The 25,637-nt window shown below is 41.8% G+C and overlaps 1 protein-coding gene across 1 annotated transcript in view; it reads right to left on the bottom strand.

Annotated features, from left to right (window-relative positions):
* Nucleotides 1–25,275, bottom strand: part of NAV2 (neuron navigator 2) — a 55,270-nt gene extending 29,995 nt beyond the window's left edge. The window contains 9 exon segments of the mRNA XM_009864352.1: nt 88–276; nt 2,299–2,382; nt 2,385–2,452; nt 4,652–4,696; nt 7,000–7,467; nt 10,678–11,374; nt 12,287–12,578; nt 17,714–17,852; nt 25,045–25,275. Coding sequence (XP_009862654.1) covers nt 88–276; nt 2,299–2,382; nt 2,385–2,452; nt 4,652–4,696; nt 7,000–7,467; nt 10,678–11,374; nt 12,287–12,578; nt 17,714–17,852; nt 25,045–25,142 — 2,080 coding nt within the window. The 5' untranslated portion in view covers nt 25,143–25,275.
* Nucleotides 25,276–25,637: the final 362 nt, after the last annotated feature.

The following is a 25,637-nucleotide window of genomic DNA, read 5'->3' as shown; positions in this document are numbered from 1 at the left end:
TGAACCGAAAAGCACCAGTTCTATATGTGGTTTATGTGAGAATGTCATCTTCTGATCATTCCCACCTCCATCACATACTTCACTGACCTTCTTCAAAGCCATCGCGGAACGAGCCAGACCGGCTCATTGTTCTGCTCTTCTCATCCAGGGACATGGAGCTGTTCCTGAAGCGCGTATCGCTATAGGGGTCGTAAGGGCCGTCCGCGTTGGAAAGGCTGTGGGTCCGGAGCATGGTTGGGTTTGACAGGCTCATCTGGGCTGCAGTGGTTGGGCTTGCTACAAAGTGAAGAATAAACACCAATTTATTTGCATGACCACAAATTTTCACAAGTAATTTTTTGCGCAACTACCAAAACCCTATCCTTTTTTCTTTTTTAAGGTATAAATTTTTGATTTCATCCTCTCTGGGCTTCATTATTTTTCTTAATTCAATGAATTCAAATAAGGGGTATGCAAATAAAGCTAATGAATAAAAAACCACAAGCAAATAAGGACATTTTAAACACTGGGTGATATGTCTATACTTCTACAAAGTCAGTCAACTCACTAACACCTTGTAGTGATTACATAACTAACTCTCATTTAATTTGGAATGTCCTTCCTCAGAAAGGACTAAAATGTCCAAAGGAATTCATACTTGTATTTTGCCTACACAGAATAAACCATATGAAGTCTCCTTCAAATTCTCAGAAGGATGGAATTTTTCTATGCACATAAGTCACAAATTTTACGAGCCTTGATTTCCTAATAGTTGTACATTTCAGAATTGTTTCTTTCCACTATGAGGTCCGAAGAATTATAAAATACCAATTTTTGCCTCAGAAGCCAATACTCTCCCAGACAGTGCTTAGAGCACAAAACACCAGTTTCACATTTTTTTAATAACTTTTGTGCTAAAATTTTACCTGCTATTTACTAAGAACTAGTTGATCTGTGGAAAAAACAGAACAACAAAATTGCTGTTCAACTGGCAGGCTCCTCTTGGTATCCTGTCATTACCTGTTTCTATATACACTATGAACTGATAGAGACTACTGTGGAAGATAGAATAATTCAGTTTAAAGGTGCTCAACTTTCATACCAACAGTTGTTACTAAATTAAATGCAGTGACGTCTTCTTGATTCCAGTATCTCCAAGCTCTTTTCTTAAGAACACAGAAAAACATCATGGTTTTTCTTGTTAACTGCTCGTGGCTACACAGCTTTTGAGGTTTCTTAACATAAATAATCTTCAATATTCTCCACAAAGGGCTAATTTTTTGAGTCTACAACTACACTTTTTTCTTCTTTTTTTTTTGACCATTAAGGTACTTTCATGAACTTTCATGACAGTTTGTTAGCTGTTGGCAATGTAATTATACCCTGTGATATTCAGCTGAAATTTTCTTAAGTGTTGGTTTATTTAAAGCTGCTTGTTTAATCTGTTTCTTCTTGGTGCACTCAAGTGTCAGCTCTAAAATGTTACTTTTGCAACTCAGAACTGCACTAGAAATAAGCGACCGCATAAGCTGCTGCAAATTCACACCACACAAGAAGTTCTCCAGCACAGGCTTAACTCTCCTGCGTGTTCTTTCTTTATCGCTCTGGAAAAGATGGAGTGGCTTCTGAAAGTCAAAACAAAACAGCAAACATCCGTCCCTTGACTTAAACACAATATATATACTGTCAGGATTGATTTACATACTCAAACTGCAAAGGCAACTATTTAATCCTCAAACGACAGAGGAGCACTACTAGCACTTTAAATTAGATCATTTCAGCTGCTGATAGGGACAAGTAAAACCTGCAGTGCTTTATGGATCCTGCCAATCAGCCTTTATTGCTTCCTCTATTTATAAGTTGTTGACTTGTATCAGTGTAATAAAGCAAAGAAATGGCTTTTTTTCTGATAAAATTCTTCTGATATATATTATTTCAGACTGAGCCCTGTGAAATTTTCAAATGAACCACTTGAAAAATACATACACAGATAAAATATCTCTGATGAGACTGGCACATATGGCAAGTAATACGCTTGGATTTTAAAGCAATATTCCGAAACAGGTAGGCAATGTCTTCAATCCTTTAAACACACCAACATGTGTGATGACTCCCAAAGAAGTATTTTCAAAGAGTTATTGCAAGTATGCCACCTTTGGGCATGCGAGATAATAATGCTAATTAGCCACATTCATTTCAGGGAAAGTGCTTCCTGAGGTTGAACCTGGGCACTGCTGAAAGAGAATTATACTGTGTAATACGCTGTTTTCAAGAGACAACGATGCATTGCTATGATTGTTCAAACAGCTAATTATTCACCAAGCTGCGAGAAGTTAAATCTCGTTCCGGAGGGTGATGTTATGCTGGATCCAGATGAAAATGGAGAATTGGCAGCAGTATCCTTCCTGCTGAATGGGACCGTAGCCATTCTTTTGCATCTTCTTGATTACGGAGCTGGGAGGATGGAGTATACCTGCAAAAACCGACAGTTTTTTCCCAAATGAACTTTGACACTGGTTTAAAATTTTTTTAAAAAATAGAGGGATGAAATGTCACAAGACTTGGGGAGGGAGAGAGGGAAAGAAAGATGGAAGAACTCTTGGATGGAATTTAAGGATTAAAATTATATAAAATAAACACAATTCTGAATTAAGGAGCTGTTTCAAGACGTGCTAAGCTGTTTCGAATTCATTCCACTTCTGTTTGGGAAAAAAAACCAAACCCCAAACCAAAAACCCAAACATCTTTTCCTATGGCTTCACCAAACTAGAAGTAAATCAAAAGCTAGAGAAGGAAGTTGTGTACTGCAGAATAAAATACAGTGTGTGCTACATGTGTATGATTGAAAAAAACCACCCTGTAATTTGGAAATCTTTTCCTTTCCTTAGGTTACGTCAAAATTCCATCACTAAGTATTTTGGTGTGTCACAAAGCTTAGCTGGCTTTTTGCCATATTACAACCAAATTCAAGCCAACGATGCCATTATTAGATTTTTAAACAAGTTGTGACCCAATAATTCATATTCCAGAGACATTAAAGTAGAGATCTGTGGAGGTGTAACAAAACTAATAGCCTTAAATCATGATAAAGGAGACTATCTTTAGCCTTTTCTGAAAGCAAAGGAAACAGCAGAAACGCTGCCTTTACCAACACCAATGGCAAAACACCCGCTGGTTTCAGCCTAAGCGAAGTTTTAAACCAGGTTCTGTATATGCCTGAGAAATAGGTACTCTACCACGGCTGTTCTGTGAAACAGGGAACAGGTATCAACAGAAAGAGCATCATGGAAACACTTGTCTGCTGATGGATGTCAGTGTCTGTCTTATGCTATGCCATCTGCTTGTGAGAAACATTTATGAATTACTAGCTCTCCTTCCAAAACCTAAATGCTTGGAGCCTATTCTTAGTTGATATTATCTACTTAATTAATTAGATTTCCTCCAACTAAATACTCTGCAGCAAGATATCACTTATTAAGGCTATTTTAAAATCAATCTGAACAGTGCAATAATTAACATTGCAAAAACTCAAACCACTCTCAAAAATGCATTTATTTTTCTGCTTATACCTCAAACTTAAGCAACAGTCCCTGACTATCTTTACCTCTTAAACTTTGCACATATATCAGTTTATTGAGGAAGGGGCTTTAAACAGCCATTTTTCTTTGACATCCTAAGGATTATTTTTTTTTCCCAGCATTAATACCTACCTCTTCAGCACTCAAATGTTTCGGTCTTACAAGAGAGTCTTTATTTATTAGAGACATAGCTGAGAACCACAGAAACATTTTAAACAGAATGCCATTTTAAGAAAGGCTTTTAGCACACAGTTTCACAGGACAAGACTGTTGTGAAAAACGATGTGTACTGCACTGAAAAAACTGCAACTGCAACATCGAGGCATCAACTCAGTGATCCTAGAAACCGCATGAAGTAATTCTGAAGCTGCAATTTTCTAAGTTGTCTAAGATACCTTCCGAACATTCTGTAACTCTTAAAGCATGTAACTAATACACCTCACGTTGACTGTCTTACTAGAATTGCTTGTATCAATGGAAAAATCTTTTTCAATGCAGTTTTTTTAATGTTATAACAAAACTCATGATCTTACGGATACACAAAATGTATGACAAGGCAACTGCCAAAAGTTTGTTTGGGGATTTTTTTGTTCTTCCCTAGAAGAGCAGAAGTTATGTCTAAGAGCAATATCTATTTAGGTATTCTGAAGCAAGTATTTTTTTAAATTAATATGCCCAATCTCATCCCAAAAGGCTTGGCGTGATATTGGAAATCTTTTCTATTTGTATATCAGCACCAAAGCTCCCAGGGTGAAAATGATCTCAAGTTGTTCCACGTAACAGCCACAGAAGCTGCAAAATTATTGTTTTCAAATCAAGCCCAGTCATGGTTTATGAGATGCTTTTTAGCAATTCAGCCAGCAAAAGCCACAGTTCTTGCTCAAGCAGAGAAGCCACTGGATGAGAAAAAGCACAGTGGTCAATGGTCTTCTTTGAGGATGAAAGAAAGAAGGAAGGAAAGAAGGGAAGAAGAAAGGAAGAATATTGTTGCCCCCTCTTGCAAACTGCAACCACCACCACCAGCCACGACAGAAACACAAAGCAAACTCCAAAGCCACAACAAAAGCTGTCAAACCATGTGGAAACACCAATACCTGAGTCCCTTCTTAGGCAAAGTGTTCCTATCAAGATGTGGGTCGCTGCAGAAAAGTTAAAAGAAAAGAACTTCAGAGAAGAACAAAAGGGAAGGAATAAGATAAGGACGAAGGACGTACAAACATCTGCAACACCTTTTCAGAGGAAAAGGTGCTGGGACCTTCCTTCAGAGACATGCAAAAACCTCCTTACCCCGGTGTGGATATGCACAAACATGCATCTGGTACCATGCCAAGGAATCTCATCGGTTCACAGCGTGATTTTGCTATTTCTCCTACCCACAATGAACAAAAGTGGCTCTTTAAACAACAAATGGATGCTTAGAAATACGCTTTTCAGCAGGCGTGAGGCAGACTGTTTGTGAAAACTGATGAGAATCTTCAAGCCCAAACCACCCTCCCGTCAATTCTTTCAGCAGACACCATTTAGAGAATGCAGCTAATTGTGTTAGGCAGCTGCAATGTACGGCAGTAGAGGGATTGAGCCCAGATTGCTTAAATGTTCAAATCTTAACTTAAATTCCCTTAGCAAAGTCAAATGAATCTATTAGGAGTCCAAACCCCAAATATTTATGTTTTCACAACTGTAACTGAGCAGCCTGTTAATTTTGTTTTTTAAAGAAAATATCCACGTGCTTAAATGAATTCTTTTAAAGACAATCCTTACAGCTGAATTACGGCGTGGGAGTGATTAAAATTACATCCGTGAGCTAGAATGTTTAGATTCAGGTCATTTTTTTCCTACTGCTGGCATTCATCTTTACAGGGGTGGATGTACCCAAGTCCCTGCAAAACATACATGAGCCAAACTACACTAAAAGACTGACGACACGGAATGACACGGGGACTTCACGACAAAAAGGACAGGCCTGAAAGGCAGCGGGAAAAGCAGCATGCCAGAGGAATGCTGAAATGCTAGTGAGAGTTTAGATCGGTAGGGAAAAAAAAATGGCAAGACTTTCAAATTGCCTTTGGCAAAGAAATGAGGGAGGGTGGAAAAAACCACCCAAAACAAAGCAAAAGATGTTCCCAGCAACAAGAGCAATACCAAACCCACGCCAGCTCTGCCATGGACGGTTCTCCAGATTGATTTGGGTAGATCGATGGGGGTTTGAGGGGACTCTCACTGGCATGTCTTTGTAGCAGTTCACACCTGAACAATGGACACAGCAGAGGACTCAACTGAGCACAGTCTGTCACAAAACAATTTGCTTCACCGAGATGGGCAACAAAACCTACAGCCTTGTGCGTACGCCTGTCCTGAGACAGCATTACCTGTCCTGCCTCCTGGGCAAAGTATTTCGGCAGAATTTGGGGCTAGCAGCAGGGGAAGAAAGAGGGCTAGAAGAATCCGTCCAACAAGACAGAAAACAAGAGAAGGAACATTAGAATGAAAAGGGGAGAGAACAGAAAGGAGTTACAATAAAAACACAAACAGAAACCCAAACATTATATTCAGTGGTAATTTTCTCTGTTGAGATGCAACTACAAACCTTTCGCTACCCAACCACACAGCTACACATCAGGATGTAGCCGATTCCCAATGCTTGCAGGAATCCTGCTGCCTTCTACAAAAGGTCACGCGGAGAGCATGCACTGCGAGCCATTGCCTGGTTTACTCCGGTACTCGCTCCACGTGCTGTTAGCGCAGCTCTGATGCTGAAAAACCAGTCGCGTTCTCCCCTCCCTGCCCGGCCTGTTCCCAGCTCCTGCTCTGTGTCTGCACAGATATCGAACGTGTAAGGAGCTGGGGAACCGACAATTCAGGTGATCATTTTCCAGTTGGAGCCATCTCCCAGACAGGTTCACTAACCACTCACACGAATGCCTGGAACCGAAACGCCGCAGGGAGCAGCTGGAGATGGGACAGGGCAGCAGGGAGAGGCTGAGAAGGGAACACGTGATGAGGGAGACAGGGTCTTGCCTTTTCAGCTTGACCTCCCATTTAAAAACCTTGTCAAATGTTACAAACACAAAGTTTAACAAGAAACAGTCGGGTTCTCACATCAAAATGCTAACAACAATAGAGAGGGGTTTTTTTTGAAGTTGTGACGCAAGCTACCACAGCAAATTCAAAACCCTCACATTCAAAGGTTGGACTCAACGATCTCAAACATCTCTTCCAACCAAAACTGTTCTGTGATTCTATGACCTGAACCCATTCTCTTGCCCTGCACTGGGCTCCTTGCCTAGAATTGCTTCCCCGTATGTTCTAGTAAAACCATTCAGTATTATCTCACAAGAACAACTTGATTTGCATCTGCAATGCTGGCTGCTGCTATTGGGACTTCATTCACATTGGAGATACAGACAAGCTGAATGGAAAAAAAACAGAAAAACCCACTAACCTTTCAGACAACGTAGTTTTAACACTGTTGGTTCGGACAAAGGGAGTCAGAGAATCATCTTTTGAGGTTGGAATCAAGCCACTGGAGGAGTTATGGCTCAGCCCACCTCCACTGCTCAGAGAGATATCAATGGATTCACAGCTGGTGTGAAGGCTGCTCACAGACTGATATCCAATGCCATCCTTGCTAACAGCCGAAGAGCTACTTGCGTTGGTACCCCACGTTAAGCTGTTGGAAGGAGCTGAATGCGCCGAACTGGGACTAGAAGCTAGCGGAGACTGGTTCATATCTGTGTTTTTACCATACAGAGGACTGCTGCCCCCACTGCTCAGCATACCACTGCCAGAGGGTGAATCCAGACTACTCTGCTGGTTCATAGTAGCATGAGGATTGGAGATGACTACTGAATTTTTCATATTTTCAGCTGTTGTGATGGGAACTTGCTTACTAGGCTTGCCACCGAAAAGTCTGTCAAAAGAGACATGAAAAAATACATAAAATGGAATATTAAGTGCAAGGATATTTTATATCTAGACTATGGTCTAGATCTTCTTAAGTTCATAAAGCCAACATTAAGTAAATAATCATAGATTGGACATACACAACTACAAATTTACAAATCTCCTTGTGCTCACTCTGCCTTCAACAAAGCCCAGAGACAATTATGATAGCTTCAAATCTGTCTTAGGTGTGCCTTGTCTGAATCGTCAAACACTACTTTCACAAAGCTAACATACAGCTTCACAGAACCAAAATGCAGCCACATCATCTTCTGATCCTGAAGAAAAAAGGACACCAGAGAAACACTCTGTTGATTAACCTGCAGCATGGAACATTAGAGGTTGAAAGTTTGCTGTCCAGGAAAATTCTGTGCAAGGCACCATATGCTCTGCACAGAAGCAGCATTTGCTGGGATGCAACAGGAAAAACATTTAGAGATATCACGTGTAGGTTTGTCTCATTTCAGCAGCCAAGCTGGCTGGAAACTATTTGGCTTTGAGTGTAGAGTAAGATTTTACAGGCTTTGGCACCTGGAACTTGCTCAGCAAAAGACTAGCGGAGTGCCAGAACTCAAGGGAGGGGACACAAAACCACAGCTGCAGGAGGATGACTGCAGCATCCCCAGTTTGCATCACTGCTGCCTGTGATGCAACTGCACTGCCCAGAGACTTCAGTGCCCGCATTATCAGTCAACAGGAAAGTTCTCAGAAGTGCAAAATTGTTTTCGAAGTAAACATACTGAAGATCAGCATGGATCTGGCAAACTTGGTTCACCTGGACACCACACCTCACGGATAAGGAGGTCCCAACTCAGACAAGCTGGTCTGAATGATAAAAGCAAGGATTTAGAGACCTTTAGAGTCCAGGTTTTATTTAGATTTAACCTTATCAAAGCGAGTATGAAGAAAAATGTCAAACCACACTGCAATGATACATGGCCTTCAGCAGCAACATCAGCTGAGGGTGTTCCTGCTCGTACGCCGCTGCTTACCCCCTACTTGGGAACTGTACTCGTAGAGATAGGATCCTAGAGCTTAAGAAAACCCCATCCCTCGCCCAACAGTTCTGCAAGTTGTTTTTAAAGCTATGCAGACTTCCTTGAACCGTTTCACAGCAGCCCTCACACAACTGGAAGGATGCTGCAGTGTGGCACAAACGGAAACCTGTTGCTGCTAAAGGCAGAGTCGGGGCGAACCACAACCTCATACCAAATGTCTTCAGAAGAGGATGCCGTTTGGAGAGCATTCCCTTCAGCCCAGAGAAAATCCAGTCACATCGATACAGAGGCTGACTCTGGGAGGACGTGCCCTCCAAGGAAGAACATCTCTTTACTCCTACCTACTACTACTGACAAGAGATTGACATATCCAAGCTGACTCCTGGGTCACGCACCTCTCCCATCAACAGAAGAGCACTGTATCATATACTGCAAAACACTAAGACCCAATTTGGTAATAAAATGTATCAAGATAAACGATGGTTTCTCTTAAGGGACATGCCAGATAGAGAACACCGGAGCTAAAGGGACTACTGAGAGAACAGAGACGGCCCTCACTGCAGAGTTACACAACTTCATGGTTTATGACAGCATAGAAGTAACGTATATTCACAGATTTACAGGTAAATCCGTATCATTATACAGGTATGGATTCTAATTTATTGTTCAATATTAAAATCTTATAAGTCCCAGAGGAAATATGAAAAAAAAACCCTGTCCAACTAATCTCAACTGACTACGAAAATTATGCTCAAAATCTTCTTTACAGACATTCTAGAAATTAGTAATAAGCAGATGAGGCCCAATTCAGCTCTGACGCATTTCAACACATGACAATTTAATCACAAGAGGAAATAGTTAAACTGAGCCTCAATGCCTTCTCTTTGAAGTTTCATGTATTTATAATGTAGCATTTCAATTACATAGCTAGCTATATGGATTTCTAGTAATCAAAAAAAATAATTTCCAATCAAATTTCAGGATGAATGTGTCTGAGGTTTGCAATACCAAACCCCTGCATTTCTCATGGCATATTCTATAGAAACGAAAGGCCTCTTGGGCTTTATGTAGCCATTGACGAAAATTAAATATTCTAAAGGACACGGCCTATCTAAAGATAACCAAGAAAAATCAAGGAAGCATCTTGAGTTATCCTCACATAGGCTCTTCAGATAAAACCACCCATCTAAAAAGAAACAGTCAGCAACTCTTTACAGCGTTAGGCTAAGCTGTCATCGCAGCCATTATGCTTGCGCTGGCGCTTCAGATGGAATGTGGCCTTCTCACATCACTGGAAGCAGGATGATGGAGCAGAACTGTATGGGTATCATGGGCGTCAAGACAAAATGAAATGCAAAACACCGCAACTTGAAACAGACAAGCTACTCAATGTCAAATTAAATTGAAAATAATATTAACAGAACCTTCCACCAATATCAAGGCTTTGATGCACACTGCATCAATAAATTCCTGACCAACTCAATGTTAATGTTAAAATAATTTATGAGGTAGTCGTGGAGAAATAGAAGACAGGTAAGATTTTTGTTTAAAAAAATATTACTAAATAAGAAAATTCAACCCAGCTTAGACAGTAACTTTATTTAGGGTTCTTCTGCACATTTGAATAACCTGACGTTGAGTCTCACAGCATCCTGGCCTAATCCACAGAACTGTAAGATTTGTTTGGGTTAGGCATGAGGATCCAGGTATGGCAGGTCAAATTATGCCACTGTCATGAAAATCTGAAATAACTCTCCTGTTGTCAATTTATAATTTTATCCACCCTCAGAGTATTTCTAGGTTTGTCACATATATGTCAGTTCAAGAACTCTTCATTAACCTTCAGGTAAGAAAACTCTTATTCCTGTGACATCGGCATGGATAAAGCCTTCAGGTATGGTTTTTGCAACAGACTCGTATCACAATTGCCAAACTTTCTGCCAGACAGCTTGGTTTTTTTCCTCCAATCTTAAATTTTTGTCGCTGTCGCGTGATGTACTGAGTATTTACAACACTGGTCGACCTGTTTAGGTGAAATTAAATGTAAATACAAAGACCTTGATGTAGGATACTAAATAATGAAGTGCTCCACAAAACACAGCCAGGCCTGGCTGGAAGAGTCCTGATCATTCAGCTCCGACTAACAGCATCATCGCACGACCGACGAAGGTTTTGCCTACCTGCGCAAAGTGGGAGAGGCCACATCGGGGTACTTGGCTCCTTGCTGGTGAGAACTCTGAGCTCCACTAGAAGCCGTCTGTGACGCAGGGTTCACTTTAACAGAATTACATGAGGCCACGCTTTCGTTGTCGGACGAAATCCCTTTCTCTTTATCAGTCTGATTGACTAATCCTGGCAGAGAGTTTCCAAGGATGACCTTGGCAGGCTCTCTCATCTTAGGGACAGGCAACCCGGCTGACTTGCTGCTTATGTTGGAGTCTATGCTACTTGTGCTAGATCTATTGCCAGCTCCACTTCTGCTACTGGATTTACTGGGCCGGGGTAAACTACGATACTGAAGATTAGTTCGAGCACTAAGTGCTAAGTAGCCATCATCCTGGTTCTGTGAGCCATCAACACTAGTCTTCCGACCAGTGGTTCTACCCATGAGTCCAGATGACTTTGGGATTTTTCCCAGGGTAGCCGATCTACTGGTGATAGTTGCCCCACTGGCAGTGATTATAGTCATGCCTATGGCTGACCCGCTCTGTTTCTTAAATCCAAATGTATTAGCATTAGCAGCAGCTGTTCTAGAGTTACTTGTGGGAAGCTTTTTGGATTCATCACCACTGCTGCGTCCTGCATCTGATGGGGAACGTTTAACATGTCCAGCCTTAGGAGATAGTCTACCCTTTTCTGATACCTTGGCGTCATTCCCTACAAAAATAGAAAAAGAATTCTAATATTTAATGACTTGAAAACATCAAGCAAATGATGAAACTCAAAGCAGCATGAAAAGCAAAAGCGTGTTAGCCACCGGAGTGCGGTTAGGTTATGATCCAGTCTGCACTGAACTTAAGGTCACCCCGGTGAGTTAAACATGCAGACTTGCCAGAGTAAGTGTGTGGTGTGTTTGCCCTCAAGAATATGAAAAGCAGAACAGTCTTATGTAATAGTGGCAGAGAAGAAAAAAATGTTTCCCTCTGTAGCTACCACAGATTGATCCTTTTTTATCATTAGACAGAAGTAGTGTTAGGCCATTAGCATAACATTCCTAAAAGATATTGTTCAAGAAAGTATCTAACTTGAACTTTTTCATGTACAGCTGTGTACATGACCAAGTAAGAGGAGAGGTATTAAATTCTATTACTTGATTATGCAATGCAATTTTCATTCACGCATATGGAAGCGCTAAAATCACTAATACATTTATAAGAAAATCCAGAACTAAATAGTGTTTCATATAAATTAACATGCTCGTTTAGTATGGGGCGGGGGGCAGGGGGAATATCCTCAACCACACATACTATATGTTCTTAAAGTTAATCGTAACTTCAGAAGTTGAAATTACATTATTCATTCTTCACATGGCAATACCATGCCCAATTAATAGCTTGGCTTATGACCAGAGTTGTCATGAAAACAACTTTCACAGTGTACTAATCCAAAACACGCATTTTCAAATGAACAGAAACAGAAATGTGGACATACAAGATGCTGCATAGGTTATAACAACACCTAAAAATAAAGCGAGGATTACCCGAAGTTCAGGTTCTGCCTCTGGAAAGTATTTAAACTTTCATACCGAACACACTTTTTGGCTTGTTTATATCTTGCACCTTTTCTCACCTGTTCCAGGTGTCTTTAACGTGCCTGAGGTGGTTGAAGGTTTAGTCCTTGGTGTGGTAATGCCAACCTGAGCCGACATGCCCCGCCGCCAGGAGCCCGTCTGTGAAATAACAGTGTTCTTCCTACCAGAAGTGCTTTTATCAGATTCATCTGACACATCAGAGGGATTCCGCCTCCATTTAGATCCTGGCTCCATTTTTATGCCGCTATCAGATCCTCCGTCTGATTTCTTGACTTCATCACCGGACCATAAGGAATTCCGTTCAACCTGGGAATGCTTCTCTGCGTCGGTCTAGGACAGATAAGGAATCGCAATGCAAACCTTCAGAGCCAGCCTTTCTTTTAAGAAGCTTCATAAATGAGAACCATCGAACTGATTAATCAACACAGCAGTCAGCTCTAAGCATCGACAAACATAACATGCCTTCGATAAAGAAAGTCACAGCAAGAAATGAACCCCAGCAATGACGTTTTTTTTAATACGGTAGGGAAAAACTACAAAAAACAGAACAGCCATGCTCCTTAGACTAAAGAAAAAAGCCACAAAACCGACTGCCCCCCAACTGATTTATAAAGGGCATATTCAGCTCCATGACATTTATAATCCTCCATCTCAAATTTCTGATGAACCCTCTGACTGCAACGCCAAAAACCATTTCAAACCTGTGCAGCCAGCTCTCCTTTGTTCTTGCGATTTTTCTATCTCATCTGGCAACCTGATCTCCAGAGCATGAGGAGGCAGCTTTTTGAACAGATTTGAAGATGTGGAATGCTGTTCACTCTAATCTAACATAGCAAGGACACCCAAGAAATGAGGAAAAATAAACCCCCAACAGCTTTCCAACAATACTCAAGATTGACTTCAATACATACATTACCTTACTTTCAATTTATATTCAACTCTGTTCTTTTTTCCCCTATTCTTTGCACAGACTGATTGTGCTACCAGACTTTTACGGAGAATTTTGTAAAGCTCAATGTCAAATATAGAATTTTCTCATTAGCAAGCTTATCCCAAATTCTCAGAAATGCTTAAATTACATCTGTTATCCTATATAAATAATACATTCCCCATACATTAGCACTTTCTATTGGTAATGATTCCTCTTGCAAAATTCTACTACTCCTTTCAAACGCTGCTGATTATCTTGGACAAATTTTGAAACACCAAACCAACTATTTTGTAATTGGGCATAAATGATAACTATCCTGACATTTGCCCATGATGCAGATAAAAAAATCACAGCTGACGTGTTCTCCAACCATCACAGTACCATGACAGAGCCTAACAATCCAATGCTTGATCATGAACCTCCCAAGTAAGAGCTGGCAAATTAGACGAGATGTTGAGAGTCATTTCTTCCCTGCAGCCTCAGCAGAAGAGGAATGTGCTCAGCACTGTGCAGTAGCTGGATGGTAACATCACTTAAAAGGAAATTATTTTAAATACCCCAAAGCATTATAAGCCCATAACCTTTTACTCCATTTAGATAATGAGAAAAGCACAGCATTCATCATCAGAAAAGTACAGGATGGATTCACCATGCTTTCAGCAAAATACTATATTTTAAGTTCCTAAAGTACGTTTCAAGTTTATGACTTTTCTTTTCCTACCAGATCACGCCATTAATGCTAAAGAACCTAGGGGAGTTGTGATTTAATTTCCACTGCTTTTTACTGTAATTACTTTTTTTTTTTTAAAGCCTGAAAAACTAGTCCGAGGATCAGCGTGTGAAAGCTGACACCACACATCACAATGGTCTTTCTTCAGTCACGTGGAATAGCTAGGGCCTGGGGTATTTGTCTGCATATCAAGTGATTGGACTAACAAGCATTCACTCCATTATGCATTTAGATATTATTTTCTTGTACTATACAAATGCTGTTTCCTTGTCTCTCCATACAAAGAGAGCAACTTAGCGTAGGCTTGAATGAAACCCTTCTTTCAAGCGTTCTTCTCTCTGAAAGGCTGCAAGGCAGCAGGATGGTTACCTTTCTATTTATGGCAGGCATGCAATAAACCCACAGTGTGATTGTTTCCCTGTCCCTTGTTTCTCCAAAATCATCATTTCACGTAAGTGCCCCCTACATTTACAGATCTTGGAAGAGAGTACAGGCAAGAACAAATAAGTGACCAACAAAACCACCTCAACATCATCCCTCATGTGCTCTCATTAGTCACTTGCTTCAAGTACCTTGTCTGGAATGGAGTGTTTACACTGTTAATGTTGAAGAGCAAGAAATACACTTACTTGCTAGGGCTTATTCTAGTTTAGGTTGACTATGAAATAGTCCTATACCTTCTATTTGCCCTCCTTTACACTTGTGAGAACAGGGCAGTCCCAACAGAGAGAACAGCACAACAAGCCCTCCACCTTTGCTCTCTTTCATTTCATTCCGCTACTACGCCCACAGCCAAAGTTTTTTCCATAGCCTTTGAAATGCCGCACATCCACCCCTGAAGCCCTCTGGCCAGAGATGTTTCTGTTTAACGGTAAACACTGTGAGCAGCACAGAAACATGACTAAGGAATCAAAACCAAAGCACAGTGAAACTTGACTTCAGGATTGCAGCTGAAACTCCACCTGCCCGAACGGCCCGGAGTAGGTGAAAGTGGAAATATTGTTTGCTGGAGGTCATGGCAAGATCCAGCGAGCACGAGCCAGGAGCAAAGCTCCCATCCCACGGAGCTGGGAGCAGTGGTAACCACCAGGATTTCTCACCTTATTCCTACAGTTTTGTAAATCTATTCATGAAGCTGTGAACAGGCCAAAGTCGTCTTTGCTCTGATCCAACTGAGAAGTTTTGATCCAACAGCTTAAAGATGTCTCTTTTCTATTTAAAGCAACTGTTTCCTTTCCATCTCTGATCTTCTTAGCATTACGTGAACAGGTTTATTACTTGATCTCTTCCCCTCTCCCATCTTATTTCAGTTAAATAAGCTATTTTCAAATGCCCACCAGGTCTCAATTCCTCCTTAAAATATGTTTACGATGTGACTTTAAAGGCATACTGTATGCAGTGCCATGTAAAATGGACCCTATGGAAATCTGTGTAATGTAAGGGGAAAATATTAGGCCCTCAGAAGTCATATAGCTAAAAGAAGTAGTTTGGTGCCTGGCATAATTGGAACAAGACACTGGAACATGGTAAGGCAAATTCTGGTTCCTATCACTACCTTCTTCAGAACCAACTTGGGAACATCTTCATACTATTGTTATCAAAAGGGGGTAGAAATACAAATGTCCATGGAGCTAATATCATACTTAAGTCCTGCTATTCAAAGCAGAAGGAACTACAGCTTCCAGGGCAAGCAGCTCTGAAAAAACAGTTTCTTAGCAGAGACTTTTTTACTATGGCAACCATGCCTTCTTTCTTCGCAGAGATGATTCTGCATAAGTTACTGATTTTATCAGCGGACACTGACATGTTAGGGCTCTCTCCTTTGATGTGGCTGTATTGTGTGTCTGGACTCCCAGCTGCACACGTATTAGCTTCAAGCTCCCTCTTTAATTAACTGAAATCTGACTGCTGTACCATCTCAAAAATATGCGGCAGAATCATAGCAGCTTACAAGTTAAATTCCTACTCTTTAGAAGAACCAAAGCAGTGGGCACCCTGAGAATAAAAGTCCATGTCCCTCTGCAGACGTCTGCCAGTCGTTTGTGGCTCACCATCCAGGAGAATGCAAACTTGAGCACAGGCCAGCATACAGCACTCCAGCTAAGTCAGAAAAAGCATATATTCAGCATTCACTGTGTGCCAAGCTCTGAGGACTACTCTGGGCAGCAAAAAAACCCAACTCTGCAAGCTATACGTGGTTCTATTACACCAAGCTATTCCCATTTCCTTGGCTGACAAGATTAGGATATTCTGTTCAAATGAATACAAAGTATTTCAGGGACAGCAATTTGCACATAATAGCGATACCTAGACAAATATTGTCAGACCTGAAAACTGAGAAGCGGGTCACAGACACACATCAAAAAACTGCAATCACAACTTGTACGTCTTGGCTCCCAGCTTCGTCTTCTAATGACTACGCTCCACTGGCTGCACCAGCTTCAGCTGCTTTCTTCTGATGTACGCCTGCACTCTCTTGGATGCTCTGATAGTTGTGGAGGAGGAAGAGGAGTTTGTCAACACAGATTTTGATCTCTTAGAGGTGTTTCCAAGAATCTGATCCACCCAAAGATAGAAACCAAATGAGTTTCTATTTCTTTTCCTTAGGTGAATGTTTAGTCATGTCTCTTTTTCTTCCTTTTTTTTCTCAACAGTATTACAACGTTGAGACAGTAACAACCATCAAAAAATGCTTCTAGTTGTCTATGTTACTCTCTCTGTCATGTAATAAAGAGTACACTTGATAGATCTTAACTCCTTTCTCCCTGCAGTTTCAAGCACATATGCAACCACTGATACAAGACCAGAAGCTACCTGGAAATCTTTACTGTAGGCTCAAATACGCACTTCGTGGCAATGGAACAAAGACCGACATATGCTCGTGTAAGGCAGAGGAACACTTCACAGCAACCACACGTCTACATGAAAACTGACATTAAAAACAAATTTAGGGTCTGGTCATGAAAAGGACTGGAGAAGAATAAAAGAAGAAAGAAACAGAGGAGAAGGTCATGCCTACATCCCTCTCCTCCACCTGCTGCAATGCCAAGTCCCTGAACCCCAGTTGCTTCAACACACAGCACTCGAGTCCCTTGAGCAGGTGGGTGCACAGAGAACTTCTTTGTCCTGCACTTTTCCAAACAAAATTCTACTTAATTTGGGAAAAAAGCAGTTTATATTATCGCAAATCTCTGCATTATGCAGTCTAATTGAAGAATGAAAAACTGATACCTTTACTTGCTTCACTCTCCTTGTATGTGTGGTGTTTGAGTGCAAAACGTACACACATGCTGCCGATGGACATAAAATTTATTCTCCTATGAAACGCTGCCAAAAATAGAAAGCCTGCAGTAACACGCAGCTCTGGAAGTTTAAAACAATCTATCTCATTTGCCCAGCATACTTACATTTCCGACGGAAGTGTAAACCATCTCTGAACTTTCATGTTGACTTAATTAAATTCTGTTCTTTAAGAAAATACATAATGTCTTTTCCAGAGCTAAATATATATATATATATATATATATCTCCCACGTAATGATGCACGTTTTCTGTACAGCGGTGCCGCTAGGAAGGCAGAAGCCATTTGTGGCCACACCACCGCAGCAGAGATGCCACGGACTGCATGTGTAGAGGAAATATTCAGAAATGCCACATATGATGATGTGGTTACCACCACTTTTTGTGATGCCATCTGCACCGAAGGATGTCCACATGCTAAAGTTCATCCACCTTAAAACAGCTACATCTGTCGCACAGAGAATATAATAAATATCAATTACTGGTCTAAACCAGGAATCTTACCTGTGCCTCTAAGTTTTTGCGGGAGGAGGCAGGTGTGTTGGCATAGGAGCTGATAGAGGAGCTGGTGTTAATGTCATCGGTACTGAGGTTATCTATGGTGTCACTGATCCCACTGCTGACAGAGCTGCTGTCATCCCAGCTGGAGAAAAAGCACAACAAAGGTAGAAAACAAGAGTCAAAAGACAAATCATCATTCAAAAGGAAGAATATTCTTTCTACAAGCCTTATTCTACTTGCAGGTGCCAAATGAAAACAGTCTGCTCATTTTCCCAGCTAAAGCACAGCACTTCCTTGCTGAGCCGTAACACAGCGATGGAACTTAAAATGCACAAAAAAAAATTCACCCTGAAGCAATCTTGTGCGTGTCCTGGGGGATGTGCTACTCTGTGTGCTTGCAGAAAGGGTTCCAGGTAGGGTCCCTCATCAGTCTGCCAGCGCAGCCACTTGTGCCAGTTCTGCCTGTATCACGGCACACAAGGCCAGCTGGGAAGCGAGGATCAACAGTTTCAGCAGTTTCACCTTCAGGAAATTTGGGAGCGCTCTGCCAGGCTGCTCTGCTGGCGGAGGACAGGGACAGACAGGGACAGGCAGCGGGACCAAGCGCTGAGCCCTGCGCTGCAGGCTCCTTTCCAGGGAGCCCTGAGGTGACACTTCATCCCTGCCAGCTCCAACTGACCTCCAGGAGTGTCCCAGTCACAGGCAGGGGCCTGACTTTGCACAAAGTTTTTCCAGACACTGTTTGATAAATCCACAGACACTCCAGCTCTTCTGATTGGAACAAGAAAAGCTGGAATCTACAGTGTGATGAAGCTACAACTTAGAGCTACAACCCTTCCTCCCCTGCCCCGATTTGCCTTCACCTGGATATTTTTAAAGAGGAATCTGCTGTAAGACAGATGAGAAGCACATGCTAAAATAAAACTCCAACTGCAACGCATGACCCCCTGAGTCTGAGAAAGCCAGCCAGCCAGATTTGACACAACAGTTTTATTTGCTCTTTTCCAAAATCTTCCTCAGCATAACAATGAAAGATGTGCAGACCATAAAGATAAATCATGGAATATAAAGGGGGGAACCCCCCACCAAACATATCTATATATCTGTATCTCCCCCAAAAGTATCCAGTATGGAAAAACTGGAAACTTGGAAAAGACCTGAAAGACTTCTTTGAAGCACCTTTTTCTTAGAGTAGGCGATTAAATTGTAAAGCAAAATACTTGAATTTATATTACTTCTAAATTTTGGTTTTTTTTAAAAAAAACAGGCCCGTATTTACTTCTATTTCAAAACCCCTAATATAAAGCAATTACAATTCCTAGATTTCATAAGTCTATAAATAAGGTTACAAAAGCTATTAAAATATCTACTTTAAAAAATATGCCCCTCATTTTCCAAAGTTTTGTGTAGCAAATAACACTTTTTCTATTTCTGAATCTATAATAAAATCATAATAATAATACCAGCAATGCACATGTTTGCCACGTTTAACAGTTTAATTTCCTTCTTAGGGAGATATGACAATAGTTGTACAGAAATGTTACCTCTCCAGCCATTCGCCACTCTTGAACCATCACAGCTCCCAGCTCATCAGCATATAAAGAATGTGCCTAATGTTAATCATAAGTAGTTTTACTGGCATCAACCAGTCCTGTTGACTCTAGTAGGCCAATCTAAGGCATTATGGGAATATTTGAGTGCCCTTCTGAGCGGGGACATGTGCCCAAGGACAAAGGTAGAAGCATGCCCTGGAATACATTGATGGCTGCGACTTCCCCTTTAGTATATCCTGGGCTTTAAGTCTTTTATGTTTTGAAGGAAACTATGACCAACTGAAACTCTGTATTTTCAAGTTCGCTAACCTTTTACTAAATTGATTAGGTATTCTAAGGTTCAAAGACAGATGTCTGGCATTTTGGTTGCTGGAAACAAAGCAACGCGATTGTCCTGACACGAGAAGATGCTGTGTCAGCTCAATATTGGTTTTCAAAAATTGGTCCAGCAGGGGGGTGGGAGGGGTCAGCCACTAGCTAGAAGAACAATAGGATGTCAAAAAGAACAAGAAAACACAACGCCTTAAGAAATTGAAAATAACTTTGAAAGCCTACAGAAAGAGTTACTGATGCTGTCCTGTGGCGTAACACTAGAGACAGTTTTAATCTAAGTGACACGCACGTAGAACTCACTGACTCTTTAAATTAGATGCCAGTGCAAGCAACTTTATGAGCCTACAACATATAGTGCTACAAAAACAATGCAATTAAAGCACGTATACTGTTTAACCCTCTGTCAATGATTCCTTACATTAAAAGCTCGTTGCCCTAAGCAGCCCATCACACAGCATTTGCTGTGACATAGGACAGGACAGGACACACAGCTCCACACTCGTATCTGCTGCAGCTTCTCGAGAGGACAGCTTCCGTTAAAAAAATCGTGCTTCTCTATTTCATATTGTTCTTGAAACAACAGCAAACCCTCCACAAGAATTAGTTCACTTTTACCTCGATCCAGTGCCTCGATGGTTAAAGGCAAAAGCAAGGGAAGCAGAACGGGGAATCTAACAGCTCTCCTAATTATGGTGTTCTTGGCTCCCAGAGCCACGATAACATCTTTGTAATTTAGCTGGTGCAATTAATAACTTCTAATGTCAGCAAAAGTCTACTCAACCATAACCTGAAGCTGAAATGTTTGGGTTTTCCTTTCTCTATTTGATCAATCACCTGAAACTTTACTTGATTACTGAAAATTACAAAAAAAAAAAATCTTAAAAGTGTATTATATATGAAAATTAAACAATCATCCAGTTAAAAACCATCACTACCATCACTTAAAAACCTCCCACAAAGCTGCCTCCTACTCTCTACGAAATCAAGCACCCTCCTCTCCCTCAGCTCAGCCTGCTCGCCCTAATGCGACCACAGAACCCCCACACAAAGCACCAGGTCAGCTACTCAAAGCTGCCTTTTGAAACAGGTTTGCAAAGTGGGTAGGCTCAGACTTGTATTTTTCCACAGTCTATCAGCACTTTTCCATCTTGCATAATCATCCTGCACAGAATTAGTTTTTCTTTGTCAACTTGGACAGCACCTGAAACCATGGTGTAATCTTCAGGACAGCCCCCAAACTGCAGAAATCTTCCCCCTTTGCATGTCCAAGGCAAAGGAGTCATTAAAAACCTACTAAAGAAAGGCTGAAAACGCACCCTTCTCTAAGATGGGTGTGGATTTTAACTTTGCTGGATCTTCAGTCAAAACCAAAATTACAACGAGCTGCTGAAAAATACATTTGCCCAAGTCAAGGCCTTGGGGCTTTACAGTATTTCAAGTGGAAATACGGTAATTATCCTCTTCTACCTAAAAATTTAACTATTTATGAGTTGATAGTAGAACAACAACAACAACAACAAAGTGTTGATAGGAGAGCATAAAAAAGTTGCGGTACAAAATAACTGAAACTTTGCAACATTTTCAAAGAAGTAAAAGGAAAAAGCCAGATACAGGTAAGTGTGCTATAGCAGAAGATACCAAATACTGCAGTTCCCACTGTTTTCTTCTGGGATTTCCTACAATACTGACATCACTGCGTGAGGAATTCAAAAACCATATACAGACACTTGCACAGTTTTCCTTTCAAATTGCTATGAAACGCGACAAATAACCATTTGCAAAAGAATGGATGGAAATCTGCTTAAAGAGAAATGAATTTAATTAATGCATTTTACATGGCTATTAGTCACCCACCTTCTCCATGTCTTCAGTTACTTTTTCTTATTACAGGTCACTACAGCATTTTAAAATAAACCACTTTGTGTCTAACTGAAGGTGGAGCCCAGGGACATGGCTGTTACCTTAAAACCCTTTGTAAAGCCAGACCTTGAAAAGTGAAAAGTAAACCAGGCAAAATGAACACAGACCATTTCCAGCTGTTCTTTCTGGAGCAGAATCTCATTAATTTAATGACATTTTTTGGTGCAGAGTTAAACTGCTCTAAGTGTGCTGTGAGCTACTCAGATCGTTTTCATGATTAGCGATCATTTGGTTTACCACCACCAAGCTGAAGTGCAGCTCTCTGTCAGCTCTGTTTAGAATTCATCCATGATAATGTCTCAAGATCTGTATTTAAAATAGCTATTTGTAAAAAAGAACAACTTATAGAAGAAAAGTATAAATTAGTTGGGGAGGAAAACATTTGTAGAAGCTAGAAAACACTGGATTTTATTTTGTCCCTTAAAATCTGAGCAGGAATTTGACCAAGCCATTGTCCAACTTGAAGCGAACACACACACACGAGCTGCTAAACCCAGCTAATCTCAGGCAGTTTATCATTTGCAACGCTCTAAAGCTTCGTGGAAGCAGACTTTCTACCGAAATTCATCATCATCTGCTCTAAAGCAGCAATTCCAACGGCGTCTTCTTCACCCGCACATGTTGTGCTCAGAGACCCTTCCGTCCTTCAGCGCCTCGTGTCACCCCAGCAGCAGCCAGCACAACTGTACTCACTTGCAAAATGCTTGACTGGAGGAACTTGTTTTTTTGGCTACAGCTCACCAGGATGGTTCCTCTGGCATTGCATGGCCTTGGGGGAAGGTGAGGACCAAAGCAAGGCACTGCCTTTGACCCAAGTGCTGAACGAACACAAAACTCCCAGCTAGGTCTGAAAAATCTAGCCTGAAATGCTCCAAGCAGCCACCAACTCCTTTTCCCTAGACTCGTGACCTACAAGCGGTAGTTGTGGTGTTCCCCTAGTTGTGGTGTTCCCTGTTCACTGTTCTGTCTGAAGACTTGCTGTGTTCCTAAATGCAGTGTACAGACCAACACCGGAGCGGGTGCACGGAGCAAGGGCACCCTCCCCTCCCCTCTTTAAAGGCCATGGGATTGACTCCTGGTGTTTTCTGTGCAACTCTATTGACTCTAACTGATTTGCACCCACAAAAGCAGGAAAGAAAATCTGTGTCTTCATATCACAGTCAGGTGAGTGCTAAATCCTAGTTATAATTATGTAAAAAATCCCCATGCTTTGCTTGTTATGCTTTTGTTTCCAAGTCAGTCAGAAATGCTGAGAAACTCATCTAACGAAAGTCAGAAATCCTTGTTCATGTACAAAGGTTCCGGTCCTCTCTGGAGAACAAATCCCTGCAAAATGACAGCGACACACGCCACCACCCCCCCGCCGCCAAGCCGAAGGCTTTGGGGATGCTGCGACGGACAGCCCCAGCTCCCTGCGCTCCCCCCTGACTTAGGGAATGGGGAGGAGATCCCTGGCAAACATCTAGGTGTGGACCACCGCTGCAAGAGCCTTCTTCTCCCTCTTGGCTAGGCCCCAGCCCAAACACCTCCCTCCTCCAGAAGGTTCCCCGCCTGGGGGATGGAGACTGGAGATACCAAACACCAGGCTGCGTGGGTTTCTTGCTCCTGCCTTACTGCCCAGTTTCTATCTTCTTCTCCCCCAACAGCAGATACCTTTGGGATCACATCACCTCCTCTTACACAAAGGCTCTATTTCAGTTACAACTTAATGCAGCACTCACTGAAAACCCCAACAGGGTTTCTGACACCCATCGCCCACCTCCACGCTGCTCCAGCGCTGGTGAAAGCTCCACAGCCCCCAGCAGTTACTGGTACCCAGCAGCCTCCTGGCCAAAACACCATAAAAACAGGCTTAAACACCAAGAAGAAAAAGAAGAGATTAGCTGAATTCTTACAGGACTGACGTAACTAAAATGTGGAAGGAAAGGAATGAAGGGTAGGACGGAAACAAAACTATGCAAGAGGCATTTAAATCCCCTGCTGCTGAGTGTGCTTTCGGAAGGGGCTGCACCCACCTGCCCCTGTGGTTACTTGCCCCCCGGCCAGCACTACTCACCCACCCACTCCTCCAGCACAAATGGCCAACTGGGATGACAGGGCAGCCTCACCCAGGGAAAGGCGGCCACTAAACACACCCACAGAGCTCAGCCTCCAGCAGCTGGCAGGTAGAATACATCTCCCTCACCTCCCAGTCTTGCTTCAATCCCTCCAGACACTAACTCCACTACTGACACCAATGCAAATCTCCTAAAGTCTGCAGGCTGTAAACCTAAGCAAGAGACGTGCAGGCATGAAATTAAGTGGTATGTATACATGAAGACCTGAAGCAATTCACAGTCACTGTTGAAGTAGTTCTTTTTTTTTTCAGAAGACGCTATAAAGCCTCTACATAAATTGAGCGAGGTCAAACACCTTGCACAGCAAACCACAGATTTCACACAGGGAGCTGCTCCCCTCTCTCAGCAGTCTCAGCTGCAGTGAAGCACACGGAGACAAAGATACTGCAAACGCTTGCACACTCTTCTCCCATCAGAAAAAAAAAGGAGAAAAATACAAAATCTGTGTTTCTGAATGCATTACAGCCTCCTGACGTCTGTCTTGAAATAAAGCTGAGCTTGGCAATAAAAGGTGTTAATATGATCAGCACTGTCCCTCGGGAAGCCAAACTACTGAAAAACAAGTGTCGTTATCATGCCAGTGATTTACAGAACAGGCTGAAACAATCAAGAGAGATACTTTCTTCTTTGTAGTATTACCAAGCAGTGTGGAAGATGTCAGCTACATTCTAAAACCATTTTTTTTCTTGTAAGAGCTGCAACATCCTAAGTAGTACCAATAACTCCTACTTTGTGTCAACCTTTAAAAATAGGCTTATTTGAAAGAAATCTTAAAAAGGAAAAAGATCTTCTAACCTTACTCAGTCACATCAGGAAGCTGGCAGAAATCGGTGCAGGACTGACTGAGACTGAGACTGAGAACCGTGTGTTATATCCTAAAAAACAAGTGCAATCCCGGCTGTGATCTGGCCTGAAGCAGCCTCACACACGCCTTTGTTTCCTTGCAGAGCGAGCTCATTCCCACAGAGGTTTCTCCTTTGCAGAAAAAGCAAACTTACAGGGCTAAACTACAACAAAGCCCCATAGTTTTCCGAGGCTAAAAGCCTGTAATGCTAGCGGAAAGATAGCTGGAGAGATTGCAACCTATGAGGTGCTAATAATTATCGAGAAATCTCACAGAGTCCTGAAGTTAACCCAGAAAAAAAATAAATACAGTAAGAGCTGTCAGTTCTCACGTGGGGACTTTCCTGTTATGTTATTAAAATATCTGTAATCTACTAAAAAATACATTGATTTCATGCACCATACAGCGATTCAAATGAAATGTGTAGCGCAGGGAGAAAACTTTTCGGATTGACTCCGTCACCTACCGCGTTTCCATTGCCGCCAGCACACACAAAGTTAAACCCACTTACACAGAGGTGTAACACAACCCACTCTTGTGCTTTCAAAAGTGCAGAAAATCTCTTACCTTGCAATGTTCCCCGGCCAAAGCACTTCTCTACCGTGCTGCCCATGCAGAATTCCAGCAAAGGGGCTTAGATTTATTTTGCAGGTTGATACCTTCATTAGGCTACCATCCAACACCCCCCTAAACAAACCAGCCTGTAACTCGACTATCTAGGAAGGGACTTGGAAAAAAAAAAAAGTTGGAGCAAGGCTGTTTTCCAACAGAGCCTTTCACATTCAGCAGCTCTGAAAGACACTGGAAAGTAAAGCCTGGCTGGAAGGTGATCATCAGAAACTTCCCCTAGAAAGAAATCTGATCCCTCAACAAAATTAACCTCTGAAGTGCTGAAAACGCATGAGGTCAAGACTCTGCGCTGGGACTGGGTCATCTGGGAGAAGCTGTGAGCGCTGGCAGCGAGGCGGGCAGACTGGTGCCTCCAGACCACAGACCGTATCGTATCCAGTAAAAGCTCATGTCAGCAGCCCTGCGCTTCAAGGTACAAAATGACACTATTTGATCTCGGCTAAAAGCCCACAACCTCCAAAAGCGTGTTTCCTCCTCTGCTTTTATAGAGGGCTTCAACGACGTGACTGCTGAAACAACTAGAGTTTTAT

Source organism: Apaloderma vittatum, unplaced genomic scaffold (assembly GCF_000703405.1).
Source record: "Apaloderma vittatum isolate BGI_N311 unplaced genomic scaffold, ASM70340v1 scaffold36452, whole genome shotgun sequence".
In the NCBI taxonomy this organism is placed as follows: domain Eukaryota; kingdom Metazoa; phylum Chordata; class Aves; order Trogoniformes; family Trogonidae; genus Apaloderma; species Apaloderma vittatum.
Note: the sequence above shows the minus strand (reverse complement) of the source record. Positions and strands in the feature narration are given on the sequence as shown.